At 42.9% G+C, this 21447-nt stretch overlaps 1 protein-coding gene across 2 annotated transcripts in view; it reads right to left on the bottom strand.

Annotated features, from left to right (window-relative positions):
* LOC120979517 (FRAS1-related extracellular matrix protein 1-like) overlaps positions 1-21447 on the bottom strand; it is a 221425-nt gene that overhangs the window by 16026 nt on the left and 183952 nt on the right. The window contains exons 30-32 of one of the 2 annotated variants that reach the window (XR_005774308.1): positions 13653-13802; positions 8531-8772; positions 4525-4668 (exon numbers count right to left, since the gene is read on the bottom strand). Coding sequence is in view for 1 of the 2 variants with exons in the window: in XM_040408315.1 (XP_040264249.1) it covers positions 4525-4674; positions 8531-8772; positions 13653-13802 (542 nt within the window). In the remaining variant the exon portion in view is untranslated. Of the gene's footprint in view, positions 1-4524; positions 4675-8530; positions 8773-13652; positions 13803-21447 lie in introns of both variants that reach the window. The other variant, XM_040408315.1, reaches the window with a different exon arrangement.

The following is a 21447-nucleotide window of genomic DNA, read 5'->3' as shown; positions in this document are numbered from 1 at the left end:
GTCACTAGTGGGGTACCTCCGGGGTCAGTATTGGAGGGATCGCTGTCACTAGTGGGGTACCTCCAGGGTCAGTATTGGAGGGGTCACCGTCACTAGTGGGGTACCTCAGAGGTCAGTATTGGAGGGGTCACCGTCACTAGTGGGGTATGTCAGGGGTCAGTATTGGAGGGATCACTGTCACTAGTGGGGTACCTCAAGGGTCAGTAATGGAGCGGTCACCGTCACTAGTGGGGTACCTCCGGGGACAGTATTGGAGGGGATACTGTCACTAGTGGGGTACCTCCGGGTCAGTATTGGAGGGGTCACTGTCACTAGTGGGGTACCTCCGGGGACAGTATTGGAGGGGATACTGTCACTAGTGGGGTACCTCCGGGTCAGTATTGGAGGGGTCACTGTCACTAGTGGGGTACCTCCGGGGTCAGTATTGAAGGGGGTCACCGTCACTAGTGGGGTATCTCAGGGGTCAGTATTGGAGCGGTCACCGTCACTAGTGGGGTACCTCAGGGGTCAGTACTGGAGGGGTCACCGTCACTAGTGGGGTACCTCAGGGGTCAGTATTGGAGCGGTCACCGTCACTAGTGGGGTATCTCAGGGGTCAGTATTGGAGGGGTCACCGTCACTAGTGGGGTACCTCAGGGGTCAGTATTGGAGTGGTCACCGTCACTAGTGGGGTACCTCCAGGGTCAGTATTGGAGGGGTCACCATCACTAGTGGGGTATCTCAGGGGTCAGTATTGGAGGGATCGCTGTCACTAGTGGGGTACCTCAAGGGTCAGTATTGGAGGAGTCACCATCACTAGTGGAGTACCTCCAGGGTCAGTATTGTAGGGGTCACCGTCACTAGTGGGGTACCTCAGAGGTCAGTATTGGAGGGGTCACCGTCACTAGTGGGGTATGTCAGGGGTCAGTATTGGAGGGATCACTGTCACTAGTGGGATACCTCAGAGGTCAGTATTGGAGGGATCACTGTCACTAGTGGGGTACCTCAAGGGTCAGTAATGGAGGGGTTACTGTCACTAGTGGGGTACCTCCGGGTCAGTATTGGAGGGGTCACTGTCACTAGTGGGGTACCTCAAGGGTCAGTAATGGAGGGGTCACCGTCACTAGTGGGGTACCTCCGGGGACAGTATTGGAGGGGTTACTGTCACTAGTGGGGTACCTCCGGGTCAGTATTGGAGGGATCACTGTCACTAGTGGGGTACCTCAAGGGTCAGTAATGGAGGGGTCACCGTCACTAGTGGGGTACCTCCGGGGACAGTATTGGAGGGGTTACTGTCACTAGTGGGGTACCTCCGGGTCAGTATTGGAGGGGTCACTGTCACTAGTGGGGTACCTCCGGGGTCAGTATTGGAGGGGTTACCGTCACTAGTAGGGTACCTTATGGGGCAGTATTGGGCCCTATACTCTTCAATATATTTATTAATGATCTTGTAGAAGGCTTGCACAGTAAAATATTAATTTACAGATGACACTAAACTGTGTAAAGTAATTAACACAAAAGAGCACAGTATACTGTACAGGGAGTGCAGAATTATTAGGCAAGTTGTATTTTTGAGGATTAATTTTATTATTGAACAACAACCATGTTCTCAAAGAACCCAAAAAACTCATTAATATCAAAGCTGAATATTTTTGGAAGTAGTTTTTAGTTTGTTTTTAGTTTTAGCTATTTTAGGGGGATATCTGTGTGTGCAGGTGACTATTACTGTGCATAATTATTAGGCAACTTAACAAAAAACAAATATATACCCATTTCAATTATTTTATTTTTACCAGTGAAACCAATATAACATCTCAACATTCACAAATATCCATTTCTGACATTCAAAAACAAAACAAAAACAAATCAGTGACCAATATAGCCACCTTTCTTTGCAAGGACACTTAAAAGCCTGCAATCCATGAATTCTGTCAGTGTTTTGATCTGTTCACCATCAACATTGCGTGCAGCAGCAACCACAGCCTCCCAGACACTGTTCAGAGAGGTGTACTGTTTTCCCTCCTTGTAAATCTCACATTTGATGATGGACCACAGGTTCTCAATGGGGTTCAGATCAGGTGAACAAGGAGGCCATGTCATTAGATTTTCTTCTTTTATACCCTTTCTTGCCAGCCACGCTGTGGAGTACTTGGATGCGTGTGATGGAGCATTGTCCTGCATGAAAATCATGTTTTTCTTGAAGGATGCAGACTTCTTCCTGTACCACTGCTTGAAGAAGGTGTCTTCCAGAAACTGGCAGTAGGACTGGGAGTTGAGCTTGACTCCATCCTCAACCCGAAAAGGCCCCACAAGCTCATCTTTGATGATACCAGCCCAAACCAGTACTCCACCTCCACCTTGCTGGCGTCTGAGTCGGACTGGAGCTCTCTGCCCTTTACCAATCCAGCCACGGGCCCATCCATCTGGCCAATCAAGACTCACTCTCATTTCATCAGTCCATAAAACCTTAGAAAAATCAGTCTTGAGATATTTCTTGGCCCAGTCTTGACGTTTCAGCTTGTGTGTCTTGTTCAGTGGTGGTCATCTTTCAGCCTTTCTTACCTTGGCCATGTCTCTGAGTATTGCACACCTTGTGCTTTTGGGCACTCCAGTGATGTTGCAGCTCTGAAATATGGCCAAACTGGTGGCAAGTGGCATCTTGGCAGCTGCACGCTTGACTTTTCTCAGTTCATGGGCAGTTATTTTGCGCCTTGGTTTTTCCACACGCTTCTTGCGACCCTGTTGACTATTTTGAATGAAACGCTTGATTGTTCGATGATCACGCTTCAGAAGCTTTGCAATTTTAAGAGTGCTGCATCCCTCTGCAAGATATCTCACTATTTTTGACTTTTCTGAGCCTGTCAAGTCCTTCTTTTGACTCATTTTGCCAAAGGAAAGGAAGTTGCCTAATAATTATGCACACCTGATATAGGGTGTTGATGTCATTAGACCACACCCCTTCTCATTACAGAGATGCACATCACCTAATATGCTTAATTGGTAGTAGGCTTTCGAGCCTATACAGCTTGGAGTAAGACAACATGCATAAAGAGGATGATGTGGTCAGAATACTCATTTGCCTAATAATTCTGCACGCAGTGTATATATACTACAGAGGACAGTACATTATAAACTACAGAGGACAGTATACTGTATACACATATACTACAGGGGACAGTATACTGTATATATACTACAGAGGACAGTATACTATATATATATACTACAGAGGACAGTATACTGTATATATACTACAGAGGACAGTATACTATATATATATACTACAGGGGACAGTATACTGTATATATACTACAGAGGACAGTATACTATATATATATACTACAGAGGACAGTATACTGTATATATACTACAGAGGACAGTATACTATATATATATATATATATATATATATATATATACTACAGAGAACAGTATACTGTAAATATATACTACAGAGGACACCTCAAGAAATTAAGCCCCAAGCATTGGCAAATGGAGACAAATGTGAGGATAAACAGACTTGGTGATTAAAAGAAAAGGATAAGCATACCCTGAGTGGTGTGTCGATCTCTCAGCCACCTCCTGACCCCTCCTGACTGTATATATATTACAGAGGATAGTATACTGTATGTATACTACAGAGGACAGTATACTGTATATACTACAGAGGATAGTACACTGTATATATACTACAGAGGACAGTATACTGTATATATATACTACAGAGGACAATATACTGTATATTATATATACTACAGAGGACAGTATACTGTATATACTACAGAGGACTGTATATATATTACAGAGGACAGTATACTGTATATATATTACAGAGGACAGTATACTGTATATACTACAGAGGATAGTACACTGTATATATACTACAGAGGACAGTATACTGTATATATATACTACAGAGGACAATATACTGTATATTATATATACTACAGAGGACAGTATACTGTATATACTACAGAGGACTGTATATATATTACAGAGGACAGTATACTGTATATATATTACAGAGGACAGTATACTGTATATACTACAGAGGATAGTACACTGTATATATACTACAGAGGACAGTATACTGTATATATATACTACAGAGGACAATATACTGTATATTATATATACTACAGAGGACAGTATACTGTATATATATTACAGAGGACAGTATACTGTATATACTACAGAGGATAGTACACTGTATATATACTACAGAGGACAGTATACTGTATATATACTACAGAGGAAAGTATACTGTGTATATACTACAGAGGAAAGTATACTGTAGTATATGTTTCATCCGAAGTTAGCTCATCCCTATCTCTGGATGTGTACTACAATTATCCCATTCACTGACAGCAAGCAGAGATCAGGTATGTTGCTGGTCTTATCATGACATAATGGGAAACCTTTATTTACAGGAAAAGGAACCCCCTTTAGAGTCATTTGGTACCAGGGATGCCCCCTATGACTTCCTAAAATATCAGCCAATAACAAACCAAAATATGTTCATTTGGAGATTTCCCATATAATTACCTGCTTTGCCAGGTGCTCTGAATGCTGTATAGCAGAATCCTGCAGGGGGCGCTCTTCAGAATGAGTGGACATGTTAAGGGGTGCTCTGACCAGCCTTAGGTCACCTGTGCTGCTGCTCTGCGGAGCGTCATTTGATGTCATCCCCTGAAACTAAACCAACAAAACACAAGCTATAAACAATGTAGCGACAATAGCCCTTTTAAAAATAAACAAGAAAGATACAATGTATCTGCAGCAGGTGACCCAACTGGATGGTTCCTGCTGAGCTCTTAGAAATAGTACACTATAGAGGGACCCTGAGCAAAGTGGGGTACCCCCTCAGGTTGGTAGCACCCCCACTCCACAATTAGGAAACTTCTGTGGCCCAATGAAACATCTCTGCATCTACCATGTACCATTTACAGGTCCTTTTCAAAAAATTAGCATATTGTGATAAAGTTCATTATTTTCTGTAATGTACTGATAAACATTAGACTTTCATATATTTTAGATACATTACACACAACTGAAGTAGTTCAAGCCTTTTCTTGTTTTAATATTGATGATTTTGGCATACAGCTCATGAAAACCCCAAATTCCTATCTCAAAAAATTTGCATATCATGAAAAGGTTCTCTAAACGAGCTATTAACCTAATCATCTGAATCAACTAATTAACTCTAAACACCTGCAAAAGATTCCTGAGGCTTTTAAAAACTCCCAGCCTGGTTCATTACTCAAAACCGCAATCATGGGTAAGACTGCCGACCTGACTGCTGTCCAGAAGGCCATCATTGACACCCTCAAGCAAGAGGGTAAGACACAGAAAGAAATTTCTGAACGAATAGGCTGTTCCCAGAGTGCTGTATCAAGGCACCTCAGTGGGAAGTCTGTGAGAAGGAAAAAGTGTGGCAGAAAACGCTGCACAACGAGAAGTGGTGACCGGACCCTGAGGAAGATTGTGGAGAAGGACCGATTCCAGACCTTGGGGGACCTGCGGAAGCCACCGTGTACAGGCGTGTGCAGGAAATGGGCTACAGGTGCCGCATTCCCCAGGTCAAGCCACTTTTGAACCAGAAACAGCGGCAGAAGCGCCTGACCTGGGCTACAGAGAAGCAGCACTGGACTGTTGCTCAGTGGTCCAAAGTACTTTTTTCGGATGAAAGCAAATTTTGCATGTCATTCGGAAATCAAGGTGCCAGAGTCTGGAGGAAGACTGGGGAGAGGGAAATGCCAAAATGCCTGAAGTCCAGTGTCAAGTACCCACAGTCAGTGATGGTCTGGGGTGCCATGTCAGCTGATGGTGTTGGTCCACTGTGTTTTATCAAGGGCAGGGTCAATGCAGCTAGCTATCAGGAGATTTTGGAGCACTTCATGCTTCCATCTGCTGAAAAGCTTTATGGAGATGAAGATTTCATTTTTCAGCACGACCTGGCACCTGCTCACAGTGCCAAAACCACCGGTAAATGGTTTACTGACCATGGTATTACTGTGCTCAATTGGCCTGCCAACTCTCCTGACCTGAACCCCATAGAGAATCTGTGGGATATTGGGAAGAGAAAGTTGAGAGACGCAAGACCCAACACTCTGGATGAGCTTAAGGCCACCATCGAAGCATCCTGGGCCTCCATAACACCTCAGCAGGGCCACAGGCTGATCGCCTCCATGCCACGCCGCATTGAAGCCGTCATTTCTGCAAAAGGATTCCCGACCAAGTATTGAGTGCAGAACTGAACTTCATTATTTGAAGGTTGACTTTTTTTGTATTAAAAACACTTTTCTTTTATTGGTTGGATGAAATATGCTAATTTTTTGAGATAGGAATTTGGGGTTTTCATGAGCTGTATGCCAAAATCATCAATATTAACACAAGAAAAGGCTTGAACTACTTCAGTTGTGTGTAATGAATCTAAAATATATGAAAGTCTAATGTTTATCAGTACATTACAGAAAATAATGAACTTTATCACAATATGCTAATTTTTTGAGAAGGACCTGTATAACACTGGAGCCTTCTTACGTGGCAGAGGGGCCTTTGGGTCCCTTCAGGCACCAACTGTGGGTGTGACTGCTACCTCAGCACCCCTGGATCCGACCTTGGGTCAGAGGCACGGATGGGTACCCACATGGGATACCTTTAGTATCCACAGCAAAAATCTGCTGCGGGTTCACGGCAGATTTCACCCCATGAAAATCACATCATGAGCAGCCATGGAGTTCACAATCCACATCCATTTCTGCATGAGTGTGGGTGGCCTGTTCATAACCCCATCCACATGTTCTGTAGTCCGCTGCAGAATCCACAAATATATCATATGGCCTGGTATCCCCTACTGCCATGTCTGTGTCAGTGCTCATCGTATCTCTGGCATTCTATTCACTGAGTAGGCTTATTTTCCAATAAATGATTTTCCACATAAGTAACAAGCATTTTGTAGCTAATCTCTTCACCTGTTGTCGATTATTATGCGCGCTCGCTCGTCAGCGTGCAAATCAGACTAACTATCTGCTCGCGTAAATGGGCCTTAAAGGGGAATTCTCATCTCATAAGACTTCTGGGGTCCACAGCAGTCCTGAGCGTCAGGGCTCATGCACACAAATGTATTTTCTTTCCGTGTCCGTTCCATTTTTTTTTTTGCTTATCGTATGCGGAGCCATTCATTTCAGTGGGTCTGCAGAAAAACGTAAGTTACTCCGTGTGCATTCCGTTTCCATATTTCCGTTCCGCAAAAAAATAGAACATGTCCTATTGTTGTCCGCATTATGGACAAGGATAGGAGTGTTCTATTAGGGGCCAGCTGTTCTGTTCTGCAAAATACGGCATGCATACAGGCGCCATCCGTATTTTCTGTGGATTCGGTTTTTGCTGACCCAAAAATACATACGGTCATGTGCAAGAGCCTTCAAGGTGCTGATTCACAGTCTTTGGGCTCATTCACACAACCGTGGTTTGGTTCCACATTTTTTGCAGCTTGGATGTGGACCCATTCACTTCAATGCTGTCCGCATCCGTTGCTCCGTTCCGTGGTCCTGCAAAAAAAATTCTAAGTCATGTCCTATTCTTGTCCGTTTTGCGGACAAGAATAGAAATTTCTATAAAGGGATGTCCATTCCGTTCCGCAAATTGCAGAAGGCACACGGGCCCCATATGTATTTTGCGGATCCGCAATTTGCGGACCGCAAGACATGGCACGGTCGTGTGAACAAGCCCTTTCCCTGCACAGAAGCCCCCAGGCCACCTGGCTGTGCAGGGGACCGCTCCATGCAAGTGAATGGGACCTGGATGTGAGCGCTGATGTGCACAGAAACAACAGCATCTCTGTGGGGGTCCTAGATGTAGGACCTCCCACAATCATAGAGGGATGGCATACCTATGGCAGGCATGGCCAACCTGCGGCTCTCCAGCTGTTGTAAAACTACTGGGCATACTGGGAGTTGTAGTTCTGCAACAGCTGGAGAGCCGCACGTCGGCCATCCCAGCCCCATGGTTACACCATACCTTTTTACAAGGTGGGAATACCCCTTTAAGATGGAGAGCCTGTGATGATCTCCAGTAAGCAATGCTACATCTGTAGGTGTCATCTATGGGGTCTCTCAGAATCACCTTTTGAGGGTTGTTCATTTTTTCCGCCGCCTCTGTAACCCTGGATGTAGGGAGACAAGACTTGTAAAAGCTCCATCTTCCTCAATATTGAATTATTGGGACCTAAATCTGCTTTTTTTTTTTTTTTTTTACCAAGCCCTCAATAAGGGTCTTAATCTCATCACCAAAGTCGTGTCATCTTCATCAGGCTGCGCTAATTAAATCGCCGACCGAGGACCGAGCGCTCTTAAGAGGGAATGTCAGCGGCAAGCTCAATTTATTTTAACCACTTACCAAACCTGAAGCAGCTTAATTAGATAATTAGATTTGTGCAATAATCCATAGAAGTTTTTCATTTGCTGGGAAGAACACTATCAATTAGGAATGACTTATACCTTCTCATTTCTTCCTACCATCATTAATGCAGAGAGTTAAATTAACGTACGAGGACGCTGCTTCCAGTGAACCGCCTCTGTGGTCCGGGCCGCTGATAAGACCGCTTGCTGCCAGGGTGGGTAGAGGGGTCAGACACCTGGGGGTTGGGCAGGAGGATCTGGGTGATCTTTGGAGATGAGGCTAGTCTTCCTTCTCTTCCTCCATCAGTAATTGGTTGGTGTCCCCTGGAGCTGCCGACTATGGCATGGTAGAAGATCCTCTCTGGTTCTGAATCCTGGTTCCCGCATCGACCTATGTAGGTGAATAAATACAATATTTCATTACAAAAGAAGAGACTGCGAAGAAAATGGCAAAACAGAGTGCAGGGGTCTCCCATTCAGGACCCTCATCTATTAGCTAGAGCAGGTACGAAGAGTGGATCTCTGGTCTCTGGAGGACTCACCCTGTCCATGCTTTGCAAGAACAGACCATAGATTTCAAGGAGAAATGAGCAATACTTTATTTCACCAGTGGGGGCACTGCAGGAAAAATAACTACTTGCTCCGAGCCGCCCGCAGATCACTGCTGATTGCTGGAAGAAGTCCCAGCAGCCAAACAACCTATGATCACCTTATCGTGTGGGCTTCCTTCTAACCAAAAAGGACACCTTTAAAAGTGGCAATCATCATCTTTTCCTGAAAGGACAGGTTGTCATAGCCCCACCCCCCGCCACTAAGATCTGCATGGTCATACATGTACCTAATTAAAGGAATATTGCAAAGTCTTCATTAAAAAGGAGGATCATTGGTGTAAATCCTGACAAATGAGAGATGAACCCTATGGGTTGTGTTGACCAAGGCCATCTCAGATTGGATTTTGCAGCCATGACAGTAGGATAGATGACTTATGATGGCGCATGCACACGGGGTGTAAAATTGCGGTGGAATTTGTTGCAGATTTTTGCGGCAGGATCCTCTCTATGAGATGCAAAGACTGAAATTTATACAGAAAATCTGCGACACAAACTGACAGGCTGCGGGTTTAACGTCTGCACCACATTGAATCTCATCCACTTTGCTGCTACTGTATTACGGAAGGACGGAAAATCCTCAGTGTATCTGCCCAGTGTGACCATGCCCTTCAGCGTGTGCGCACATACCTGCCAAAAGTCCCATTAAGGCCTCATGCACACGACAGTATTTTTTCACGGTCCGCAAAACGGGGTTCCATTGTTCCGTGATCCGTTTCCGTTTTTGTTTCCGTGTGTCTTCCTTGATTTTTGGAGGATCACCAGACATGAAAAGTTTGCCTTGAAAATGATAGGAAAAAAACGGACACGGATCACGGACACGGATGACAATCTTGTGTGCCTCCGTGTTTTTTCACTGACCCATTGACTAGAATAGGTCCGCGAACTGTTGTCCGTGAAAAAAAATAGGACAGGTCCTATTTTTTTGACGGACTGGAAACACGGATCACGGATGCGGATGACAAACGGTGCATTCTCCGAGTTTTCAATGGACCCATTGAAAGTCAATGGGTCCGCAGAAAATCACGGAAAACGGAACAACGGACACGGAACACAACAACGGTTGTGTGCATGAGGCCTAAGCGTGTGTACACATACCTGCCAAAAGTCCCATTAAGGCCTCAATTTTTTTGCGGTCCGCAAATTGGGGATCCGTTGTTCCGTTGTCCGTTACTGTTTTTGTTTCCGCCGTGTTTCCGTTTTTTTTGGCGGACCGGCTCCAAAAAAAGGAAGGTAATAAAAGTGTAATTTTAATATCCCCACCCAGGATCACCAGGCAACTGATTCTACAAAAACGGACGTGGACGCGAATGACATAGGGTTGTGCATCTGCATTTTTTGCGGTCCCATTGACTTGAATGGGTCCTCAAACCATTTTTCGCGGACAAGAATAGGACAGGTTATATTTTTTTGACGGACTGGAACCACGGACCACGGATAACAAACGGGGGACTATCCGCATTTTCAACGGCCCCATAGAAATGAATGGGAACGCTAAAATCGGCAGAACGGACGCGAAAACAAATAACGGTCGTGTGCATGAGGCCTAACTGGACTGAAAAACAGGTGAGGCCTTGGGAAAACATGCATGAAATGGGTGTTTCTATCAGTTTTGGAGCCGATCACAGGTAGAATGGGGATGGCGCTGAACAGGTCACAAGGCAAACCTGACGCCATTGTCAGTCCAAGAGGTCAAAGTTGTGCAACTCCTGTTCTGGATTCAGAGGGACAGTTCTAGACTACCAGCACTGTGCCAGAACCCCATGCTTCAGAGCGGCACAGAAAGAAGAAGGTGCTTGTAGAAAGGTGGTTGTCACACCTGGGAAGTGGAATACTGTCCTCTTTCCTCCATGCAAGAGATAAATACGGGTTATAACAGCCCAAGGGAAAGGAGAAGAGGCCTATTTGAAGTATGGTGGCCTCATCCATAGGCTCCATAGCATCAATAGGGCCTGCCTTTATGTAAAGTGTGTTCTTGGAGGGCACAATCCCTTCAATCACTTTCGCCAGGAACATGCTGTTTTATCACATTTGTCCACTAGGTGTCACTTTTCACCCAGATTCTGGCCTGTATGAATTAAACCGTAACTAAGTGTTGCAGCTCCATCTATCCAAAGCCCTAAGAAGCGTAAATCACTTAAAACTAGGAAAAAAAGGTAAAATCAAGACCGTTCAGTTAATCTCTGGATGGCTGCAAAAACACATGCAGTTCTTTATGCAGTTTTAGAACCAAAGCCAGAAGATGGATCCAGCAGGAGGGAGAAGTGCAAATCTTTTCTTTATATTTTCCATTCTTTCTGGATCCGCTCCTGGCTCAAAAACTGCACTGTGTGATTCCAGCCTATAGGGGGCGACACTGAACACACCTAAGAGGCAGTGAAGGAGAGTCAGAGTTGTTCTGCAGGTGGATCAGTCATCTGTGCAAATCACTGTATCAATAGTGTAACACTTCTCACAATAGCTTGTTTACTATGAAAGCCCTTCCTGTCACTATACTCTGGCAGCTCGGCCTTATCATAGGGACATCAGGCTTCCTAACCACCATTTAGATCTCTGCTTTTATTCTCCAATCTGTGTTAGAAAAAGGGTAGCTGGCTTTTGATTCTTTGCTATGAAGCCCCATGTCCCTATGGCAAGAATGAGGTTCCCTTGCACAAGAAGTGTTGTCATATGGATGCAGACACTTTAGGGTATTTTCACACTAGCGGCAGGATGGATCCGACAGGCTGTTCACCCTGTCGGATCCATCCTGCCACTATTTCGCCGTGCCGCCGGACCGTCGCTCCGTCCCCATTGACTATAATGGGGACGGGGCGGAGCTCCGGTGCAGCACGGCAGTTCACGGTGAGAGGCCGCCGGACTAAAAAGTCAGACATGCAGTACTTTTAGTCCGGCGGCCTTTCGCCGTGCACTGCCGTGCTGCGCCGGAGCTCCGCCCCGTCCCCATTATAGTCAATGGGGACGGAGAGGTGGTCCGGCGGTACGGCAAATTAGCAGCAGGACGGATCCGACAGGGTGAACAGCCTGTCGGATCCATCCTGCCGCTAGTGTGAAAGTAGCCTTAGTAGTCACAGACTGCTCATGACTTCAATCTTTTGTGGTGCCCAAAGAGGCTTTATCACAATCCCTATCCTTCATTTTATGGGACAGTGACCGCCTCTGTTGTTGGTATGGCCCCTTGTCAAGATTGTGGGGGGGACCAGAAGATCCATCCTGGCTGCCATGTCCTCTTCCACCGCCAGTACCAGAAGCCAAACTGCTGCTGCAGAACTCTCTCTCCTGTGTTGATAGTTGGCTACAATGTATCAGTGCAGGTCAAATGTATCAGTCTGAAGTCTACACTGGATACAATTAAACCCAACCTTCAAGCTGTAAGAGTATTCCGTCTTCCAAAAAGTATTCCAAAAAAAAACACTGTATGGTATGGGCACACACTCACGTGCCTCCTGTGTCATTTTTGTAAAAATTAGTATTCTCATACTAGGCTGTCTCAGTGCTCAAAACTACTTTTCCCATTCTTCCCCTTTCCTCTACCACCCTGGCCTTGGTTCTAACCACCCATTGTACATCCTCCCAAGGAGTCTTGGACTGAGGATCTTTGGGCCCATCAGAGGAATTTATTCTCGAGGCCCAACCTCAATATCATCTATAAGGTCTTACAGGTCTTAAATCAAATTAATAGACCCTAGTGGCAAGTTATTGGCTCCAATTTTTTTTTTCCCGGACCTTCAGGGCCCACTATAGTATCAGAGCCTGGGCCAAGGGCGAAGCTAAGAGGAGACAACCGGAGAATGTGCCCCCAGGGTGCGGAGTGCCAGTGGGGCCGCCAACAAGCCACTTTGCCTTGATCAGACTATTTAGAAACAGGGCTAGGGCAGAAAAATGGACCTTTGCCCTGGGTGATGGTAAGCCACAGCTCTGGTCATAGCATCAGACTGGGGGCCAGTTCAGGATTCGTCACATGATCAGTGCCGCTTCATATTCTGGGTGATGGGAGATTTGAGAGGGCATACAGGGTTAAAATCACTGATCCGGGGAGTATACAGCTCCAGAAGGGTCACGGAATGACTTTACATGAGCATGTACCAAAAAGAACTCAAATAAGTCAGTGAATATTTTTTGAAGGATGAAGAACCCCTTTTAGGATTAATTGCATACAGCTAGAAAATCCCTTTAAGGCCTCTTTCAGTATTTGGTCAGTATTTTTGCATCAGGATTTGTAAGCCAAAACCAGGAGTGGGTCCAAAACAGATATTTCTATTATACCTTTTCTTTGTAGGTTCCACACTTGGTTTTGGCTTAAAAATACTGACCAAATACTGATGCAAAATACTGACTATGTGAAAGAGGCCTAAGGAATCCATAGTTAAAAACTGGTGTCCTGGTGCAAAACTGCTGCACTTGTCATACAGAAAATACCCAAGGTCTGCGATACCGAAGGAACTTGTACTTAGATTGCGAGCCCCAATGGTGATACTAATGTCTGTAAATATAGTAGCGCTATATAAGTGCATAAAATAAATAAATGTAGACAGAAGTCACCACTATTAACCTCGGGTATCAGCTCATACTGAGCCAAGGGTCATGATTTTTGCCTGTAACCAGAGATGTAGGTGCAGAATTCACCCGGTTGGTTGAATCGATGAGTAGACCTCGGCCTCACCTTGTCTTGGATCCACTATTTCGACAGTGGCTTCAGTAATCTTGCCCAGAATGGCATTTTTGGGTGTCCTCAGGATAACTTTTAAGAATTCATGATTCTCCTCCAGACCGTCGTTCTTCATATAAATATTCCAGAATTTGGTGGAAACACCTTAAAGAACACAGAGAGATTAAAGTCACCGAAAGTAATACAGGTCATGTAGCAGAACGTGTCCCAGTGCAGGCCGCCATGGATGGACTGGGCTACAGAGATGCCGGGAACCAGAAGCCTCACCTGACCGGCTCACAAACTGGTGCATGCTCCCAAATTAATACAAAACTTCACGTCCATAGAGGCACCAAGAACTCAAGCGAATGGGATTAAAGCTGCAGTACCAAGCACAGCCACTATACAGTGTATGGCGCTGTGCTGGTTATACAATGTGGTGGCTTGTGGCCCCTACAAGCAGCAGATCAATGGAGGGGCCAGGAGTCAGACACCCATCGGTCAGACATTGATGGCCTATCCTGAGGATAGCTCATCAATACTTAATCCTGAAAAACCCCTTTAAATGTCAATATATTGATGCCTCTGTGGAGGTGACAAGCCATAGATCGGTGTTGAAGGGTTTGGTCTGTTATTTAACCCATTACTACTGAGAATCAGTAGCTTATTGACCCTGATAGATCCTTTATAAAAATAAATAATCGTTGATTTCTCATTTAAAGGGGTTGTCTGGTTTAGAAAACACATTTCAAATATCCTTTTCTGAAATCTGAGCTCCCCTCCCCCCCTCTACTCAAGACCCTCATCTATTATCCAGGGTCTCTCGCTATGATAGACCCATCACGTCTGAGGACCCCCATTCCGGACCCTCATCTATTAGCCAGTGTGGAAGCCCATCACATCTGTGCATTGCCCCGTGATCTCAGTGTGTGTAATACCTCATTTCACCTGTGGGCGCACTGTAGGGAAGTCAAAGTTCTCCTTTAATATTAGTACTGGGTTCCTAGAAGCATTACACCACACAATTGGTTTACTGATGGGCATCCTTCTAAAAAAGTGGACACCCTCTTTAAAGAGCAATTCTTAGTGGAATTAGTCTATGATGTGCTGCAAATCTTAAAAATTAGGGAAGTTATCAATCGCCATTAAAAACGTCAAATTCTTATTCTTTCAGTGACCCCTGTATTACTTTAAGGGGATAGAGGGGTTGTTGGGGTTAGAGGCTCCCCAACAATAAGCCAATCACCTGATGCCCTGCAGCGATCAGCTGTGATCTGTGGAGGAATCTGGCAGCAAGTGTTCAATCCCCCTGCAGCGCCACCACTGGGGAAATGAAGCATTGCACAGTTGTGATGAAAAGCACTAGTCACATGAATATGCTGGGTCCTCCAGAGTGAGAGATGCTCATTCTCACTACTTCCCATTACAGCTCGTAGATGAGCGTCCTGAATTAGAGACCCTCCCCCCTATTAACTACAAATTCTTAAAATTGTATTAAAAAAATGGGGTTGTGTAACCCATGCGCCCCTCTAAACCATTGCAGCTGAGACAAAGAGGGCAAATGAGCACCTAGGAATCAGTCACAGAGAACAGCGCCACCTGTCTGCGGATTAGAAAACTGCACCCGGAACTGTCAGGAATTAAAAAAGAAAGGTTTTACATCTTTAAGTGAATGATTTAAGTAAATGTAAGGGGGGGGGGGGCAGATGTCATTTTTATAAAGCGGTAAGTAGATTTAATGTGATTTCTAATGAAATGCCTTCTCAAACTACAACCTCTAATTGAGCGCTGACCTGTGGAGGTTCTCAGGATTTGATTTACTGGAACATTTTATTTTGCTGGAATTCATCAGGATGAATAAATTAGCTTTGTACCGGTAACTGGATTATAAATTACATGTTAGCTGTTGTGTGGAGGAAAAGGGGCGGCTAAAGCAGAGGGAGACACTGCAAACATGATGGGGAGCAGTGCAGTACACAGACGGAGACAGTCTGACCCATTGAGCTTACAATCGAATTCAGAATCCGGGATTCAAATGGCAGAATGAGAAAGCTGGTAAATATGGTTACTTTGTTTAACGTTAAGGGGTAAGTCCATTATTTTTGTAGGATACAAGCTCCTGTTATAGCGCTTATCACTTATATACACTAGGCAGCATAAGGCGTGAGCACCATTGCCTTGCAGCGCTAGTGTCTCAGGTTCAAATCCCACCAAGGGTCACACCTGCACGGAGTTTGTAAGCTCTCCTTGTGTTTGCACGTTTTCCTCTGGGTATTTTGGTTTTGCTCCACACTCCAAAAATACGCCAAGATGTAAATTGGCGTCCTGCAAAACTAACCCTAATGAGAATAATATGAGACTTCTTTTTTTAATTCACTCTTGGTTTTAGGGTTCCAAAACTGCATCAGAAAACTTGACCATGCGGCAGCACGCCTACAATCCTGACAATTATCCTAGTCAAGTCTCAACCCTCAATCTACAGGGGTTGCGCCTGCGCAGTCAGGCAGCCTCGGGAGCTGTGAGATGTCTCCGCTCAAGGCTGCCTGACAGCGCAGACGCAACTCGTGAACATTATAAGTTAAAACAAGGCTAGAATATTGTGCCCAATAAATGGCACATGATCGAAGAAGTTCCCACAAGGGAATTAGACTGTAGAGCGCAGCGCTCGTCCAGTAAGGGGATATACATCATTATAGGACGCTCCTTGTAAATCTGGACGTAGTTTAGATTTAAAAACGAAAAAACTAAAGGTAACCCCTTTAAATAAGCATCTAGCTAAGAATTTCATAAAAACTTAAGTCAGCAAACGGATACAGTAGTGAAATGAAAGAAACTATTATATATATATATATATATATATATATATATATTCCTGTACATAGGAGCAGTATTATAGTAGTTATATTCTTGTACATAGGAGGCAGTATTATAGTAGTTATATTCTTATTCATAGGCGGTAGTATTATAGTAGTTATATTCTTGTACATAGGAGCAGTATTATTGTAGTTATATTCTTGTACATAGGAGCAGTATTATAGTAGTTATATTCCTGTACATAGGAGCAGTATTATAGTAGTTATATTCTTGTACATAGGAGCAGTATTATAGTAGTTATATTCTTGTACATAGGAGCAGTATTATAGTAGTTATATTCTTGTACATAGTAAGCAGTATTATAGTAGTTATATTCTTCTACATAAGAGGCAGTATTATAGTAGTTTTATTCTTGTACATAGGAGCAGTATTATAGTAGTTATATTCTTGTACATAGGAGCAGTATTATAGTAGTTATATTCCTGTACATAGGAGGCAGTATTATAGTAGTTATATTCTTGTACATAGGAATGCAGTATTATAGTAGTTATATTCTTGTACATAAGAGCAGTATTATAGTAGTTATATTCCTGTACATAGGAGCAGTATTATAGTAGTTATATTCTTGTACATAGGAGCAGTATTATAGTAGTTATATTCTTGTACATAGGAGGCAGTATTATAGTAGTTATATTCTTGTACATAGTAAGCAGTATTATAGTAGTTATATTCTTGTACATAGGAGGCAGTATTATTGTAGTTATATTCTTGTACATAAGAGCAGTATTATAGTAGTTATATTCTTGTACATATGACCAGTATTATAGTAGTTATATTCTTGTACATAGGAGCAGTATTATAGTAGTTATATTCTTGTACATAGGAGCAGTATTATAGTAGTTATATTCTTGTACATAGGAGCAGTATTATAGTAGTTATATTCTTGTACATAGGAGCAGTATTATAGTAGTTATATTCTTGTGCATAGGAGCAGTATTATAGTAGTTATATTCTTGTACATAGGAGGCAGTATTATAGTAGTTATGTTCTTGTACATAGGAGCAGTATTATAGTAGTTATATTCTTGTACATAGGAGCAGTATTATAGTAGTTATATTCTTGTGCATAGGAGCAGTATTATGGTAGTTATGTTTTTGTACACAGGAGCAGTATTATAGAAGTTATATTCTTGTACATAGGAGCAGTATTATAGTAGTTATATTCTTGTACATAGGAGGCAGTATTATAGTAGTTATATTCTTGTACATAAGAGCAGTATTATAGTAGTTATATTCTTGTACATAGGAGCAGTATTATAGTAGTTATATTCTTGTACATAGGAGGTAGTATTATAGTAGTTATATTCTTGTACATAGGAGCAGTATTATAGTAGTTATATTCTTGTACATAGGAGGCAGTATTATAGTAGTTATATTCTTGTACATAGGAGGCAGTATTATTGTAGTTATATTCTTGTACATAGGAGGCAGTATTATAGTAGTTATATTCTTGTACATAGGAGCAGTATTATAGTAGTTATATTCTTGTACATATGACCAGTATTATAGTAGTTATATTCTTGTACATAGGAGCAGTATTATAGTAGTTATATTATCATACATAGGAGCAGTATTATAGTAGTTATATTCTTGTATATAGGAGGCATTATTATAGTAGTTATATTTTTGTACATAGGAGCAGTATTATAGTAGCTATATTCTTGTACATAGGAGGCAGTATTATAGTAGTTATATTCTTGTACATAGGAGGCAGTATTATAGTAGTTATATTCTTGTACATAGGAGCAGTATTATAGTAGTTATATTCTTGTACATAGGAGCAGTATTATAGTAGTTATATTCTTGTACATAGGAGCAGTATTATTGTAGTTAGATTCTTGTACATAGGAGGCAGTATTATAGTAGTTATATTCTTGTACATAGGAGCAGTATTATAGTAGTTATATTCTTGTACATAGGAGGCAGTATTATAGTAGTTATATTCTTGTACATAGGAGGCAGTATTATAGTAGTTATATTCTTGTACATAGGAGCAGTATTATAATAGTTATATTCTTGTACATAGGAGGCAGTATTATTGTAGTTATATTCTTGTACATAGGAGGCAGTATTATAGTAGTTATATTCTTGTACATAGGAGCAGTATTATAGTAGTTATATTCCTGTACATAGGAGCAGTATTATAGTAGTTATATTCTTGTACATAGGAGGCAGTATTATAGTAGTTATATTCTTGTACATAGGAGGCAGTATTATAGTAGTTATATTCTTGTACATAGGAGCAGTATTATAATAGTTATATTCTTGTACATAGGAGGCAGTATTATTGTAGTTATATTCTTGTACATAGGAGGCAGTATTATAGTAGTTATATTCTTGTACATAGGAGCAGTATTATAGTAGTTATATTCTTGTACATAGGACCAGTATTATAGTAGTTATATTCTTGTACATAGGACCAGTATTATAGTAGTTATATTCTTTGTCAAATTTCTTTTTATTGATAAAAGTAGCAGAATAAAAACAATGTCGGAACATTCCAACTTCACAATTTGCCATACAAGACAAAGGCATCACATATATAGCGTACTTAGTTAGGAGTAAAGCATGCATTCCTTTACAATGTTCATTGAGTTATGTCGCTGTAAGATTTAACATAGTGTGTGCTATATAAAGGATTTCTCGACCAACCTAGATCCTGTGAAGCGTCTTGTTTCCATAGCATAATTGTATCATGCATAAGTAAGCTTTATTAAGAAGTATATATGTCAGTGGGTATTAGGATAACTGTTTCCTGAAGTGAACTAATATTTACCCCTACCGCCAGTATCTGTAGGAGGAGGGAAAGTTCCAACCAGAAGAAAAAAGGGATACAGGGGGGAGGAAAAAGGGACAATAGTCCTTCAACTTGGGATGGAAGGGAATTGGGATTGTGAGGCCTCCTAAGGGAGACCCTCCTGAACACACATGTTTCAAATGCTTCTCATATATGCTTTGTCTATACACGCTCTACCAAACATTGCTGGATTTTGGTGGTCATGGATTGAGATTATAATAAGGCGGCTGTATAGATTGCTTCTCTAACATCTTATCGCACCTGAGAGTCTGTACTCTGGTTCCTGTAAGTTTTAAGATATTTCTCGTGCCGTCTGATCTCCCAGCCAGCCAGTTCCTCCATTCTACATATATGGTCTACTTTTATTTCCCAATGTGGGAGTGCAGGTGGTTCTTTACTGAGCCATTTCTGTGGAATTAGAAGCCTCGCGGCTTGTATTAGATGTGTAGGCAAGCTTGATTTGGATGGAGACAGGCCTGGAGTGGGAAGCCAGAGAAGCACCAATTCTGGCGATAGCTGGATGTGTCTATTCATGACTTTATCTATTACTTCAGATACTCCCTCCCAATACTCGCGTATTTTTGGACAAGCCCAAAATATATGTGTTTGCGATCCACTCCCCTCCCCACACCTCCAGCACAGGTCAGAATTGCTGAGACCTTTAGTGAATAGTTGTTTCGGGGTGTGATACCACTGAGTTAGTAACTTGTATGAATGCTCTTGTACTCTCACGCATCTGGAGAATCCATGAGAGTGTGCATGGATACGCATAATATCAGTTTCTGAGAAATCTAGATCTAGTTCTGTGGCCCAGGTTTTAAAATAATGTGGGATCCCTACAGGGTTTTGGCCATTAAGTGCTAAGTATAGTTTAGATATTAGTTTGTTAGGGGGCGACTCTAAATGCATCAGTTTCTCAAACCAATTGGTTTCTGCTTTGCTCTGTCTGTCTTTTAGTAATGGTTTACTAACGGAATTAAATTCAATGGTATCTAGAAAGTTGCAAGATGACAGAACGTTGTTTATGGGGTGTTGGGCATGAAGAGCACTTGATGCCCCATCTAGGAATTCTTCTATAGTATAGGAGTGTATTTTGTTCCATGCTGGTGGTACATTATCTGCATTGGGTCTAACTAGGAATGGAGCAAGGTCGGCTGGCATCAGTGATGACGGAGCAAGGAGCAGGTTTTTATCCTTATTCAGATATCTAACGACACCCGCTGTGCCTTTAAGCAGCACATGTGAATGTAGTGAAGAGGAGTTCAGGCTCCACAAACCCGCTCTCTGCTTCCTATCAAGTTGTGCAATCTCTAGTTCTTTGCCTAAGATATTGGACCAAGGGGCATGAATATGTAACCACCTCTTCAGGTGTATGGCTTTATAATATAGCTGCGCATCAGGTAAGGCCATACCACCCTGAGCTTTCCTTAGTATTAGCGTGCGATGTGCTAGTCTCGCTCCCCTCCCCCTCCAAAGGAACGTGCTAAAGAGTCGTCTGATTTGCGTAAAGAAGGAAGAGGGAAGAAAGACAGGCAGCATCTGCATGGCATATAATAGTCTAGGCATAATAAATGCTTTCAGCATATTCTTCCGGCCCATCCACGATACATACGGAATCCGTAGGGTGTGTAACTGCTGTTGGATATCTTTCAGTAATGCAGCATAATTTAGTTGGAATATTTTATCCAGTTTATAGGGAATTTTGATACCCAGGTAGGACAGGTGAGACGTTTGCCATATAAAGGGAGTATTGGATTTAAGTAGACTGATCTGATTGGCTGGTGCGGACACGTTCATTGCCTCTGACTTTGTGTGGTTCACTTTGAAGTTGGACACCTGTCCATACTGCTCGAACAGGGATAACAGACGCGGGAAGGCCCCGACCGGGTTGGACACCATGACCAAAAGGTCGTCTGCATATGCTGCATTAAGATGCTCAATGGAGCTGTTCTCCAATTTAATACCCTTGATATCTGGGTGTTCCCTAATAGCTTGTAGTAATGTTTCCATTACTAGAATGTACAAAGCAGGTGATAACGGGCAGCCCTGCCTCGTCCCGTTCCTTATGGGGAAGGGAGGCGACAGGGTGCCATTAACTCTGATCCGGGCGCTTGGGTCGCCATACAGTGACATAATGGCG

This window comes from Bufo bufo, chromosome 9 (assembly GCF_905171765.1).
Source record: "Bufo bufo chromosome 9, aBufBuf1.1, whole genome shotgun sequence".
Classification (NCBI taxonomy): domain Eukaryota; kingdom Metazoa; phylum Chordata; class Amphibia; order Anura; family Bufonidae; genus Bufo; species Bufo bufo.
The sequence above is the reverse complement of the archived record's forward strand: the minus strand, read 5'-3'. Positions and strand labels throughout refer to the sequence as shown.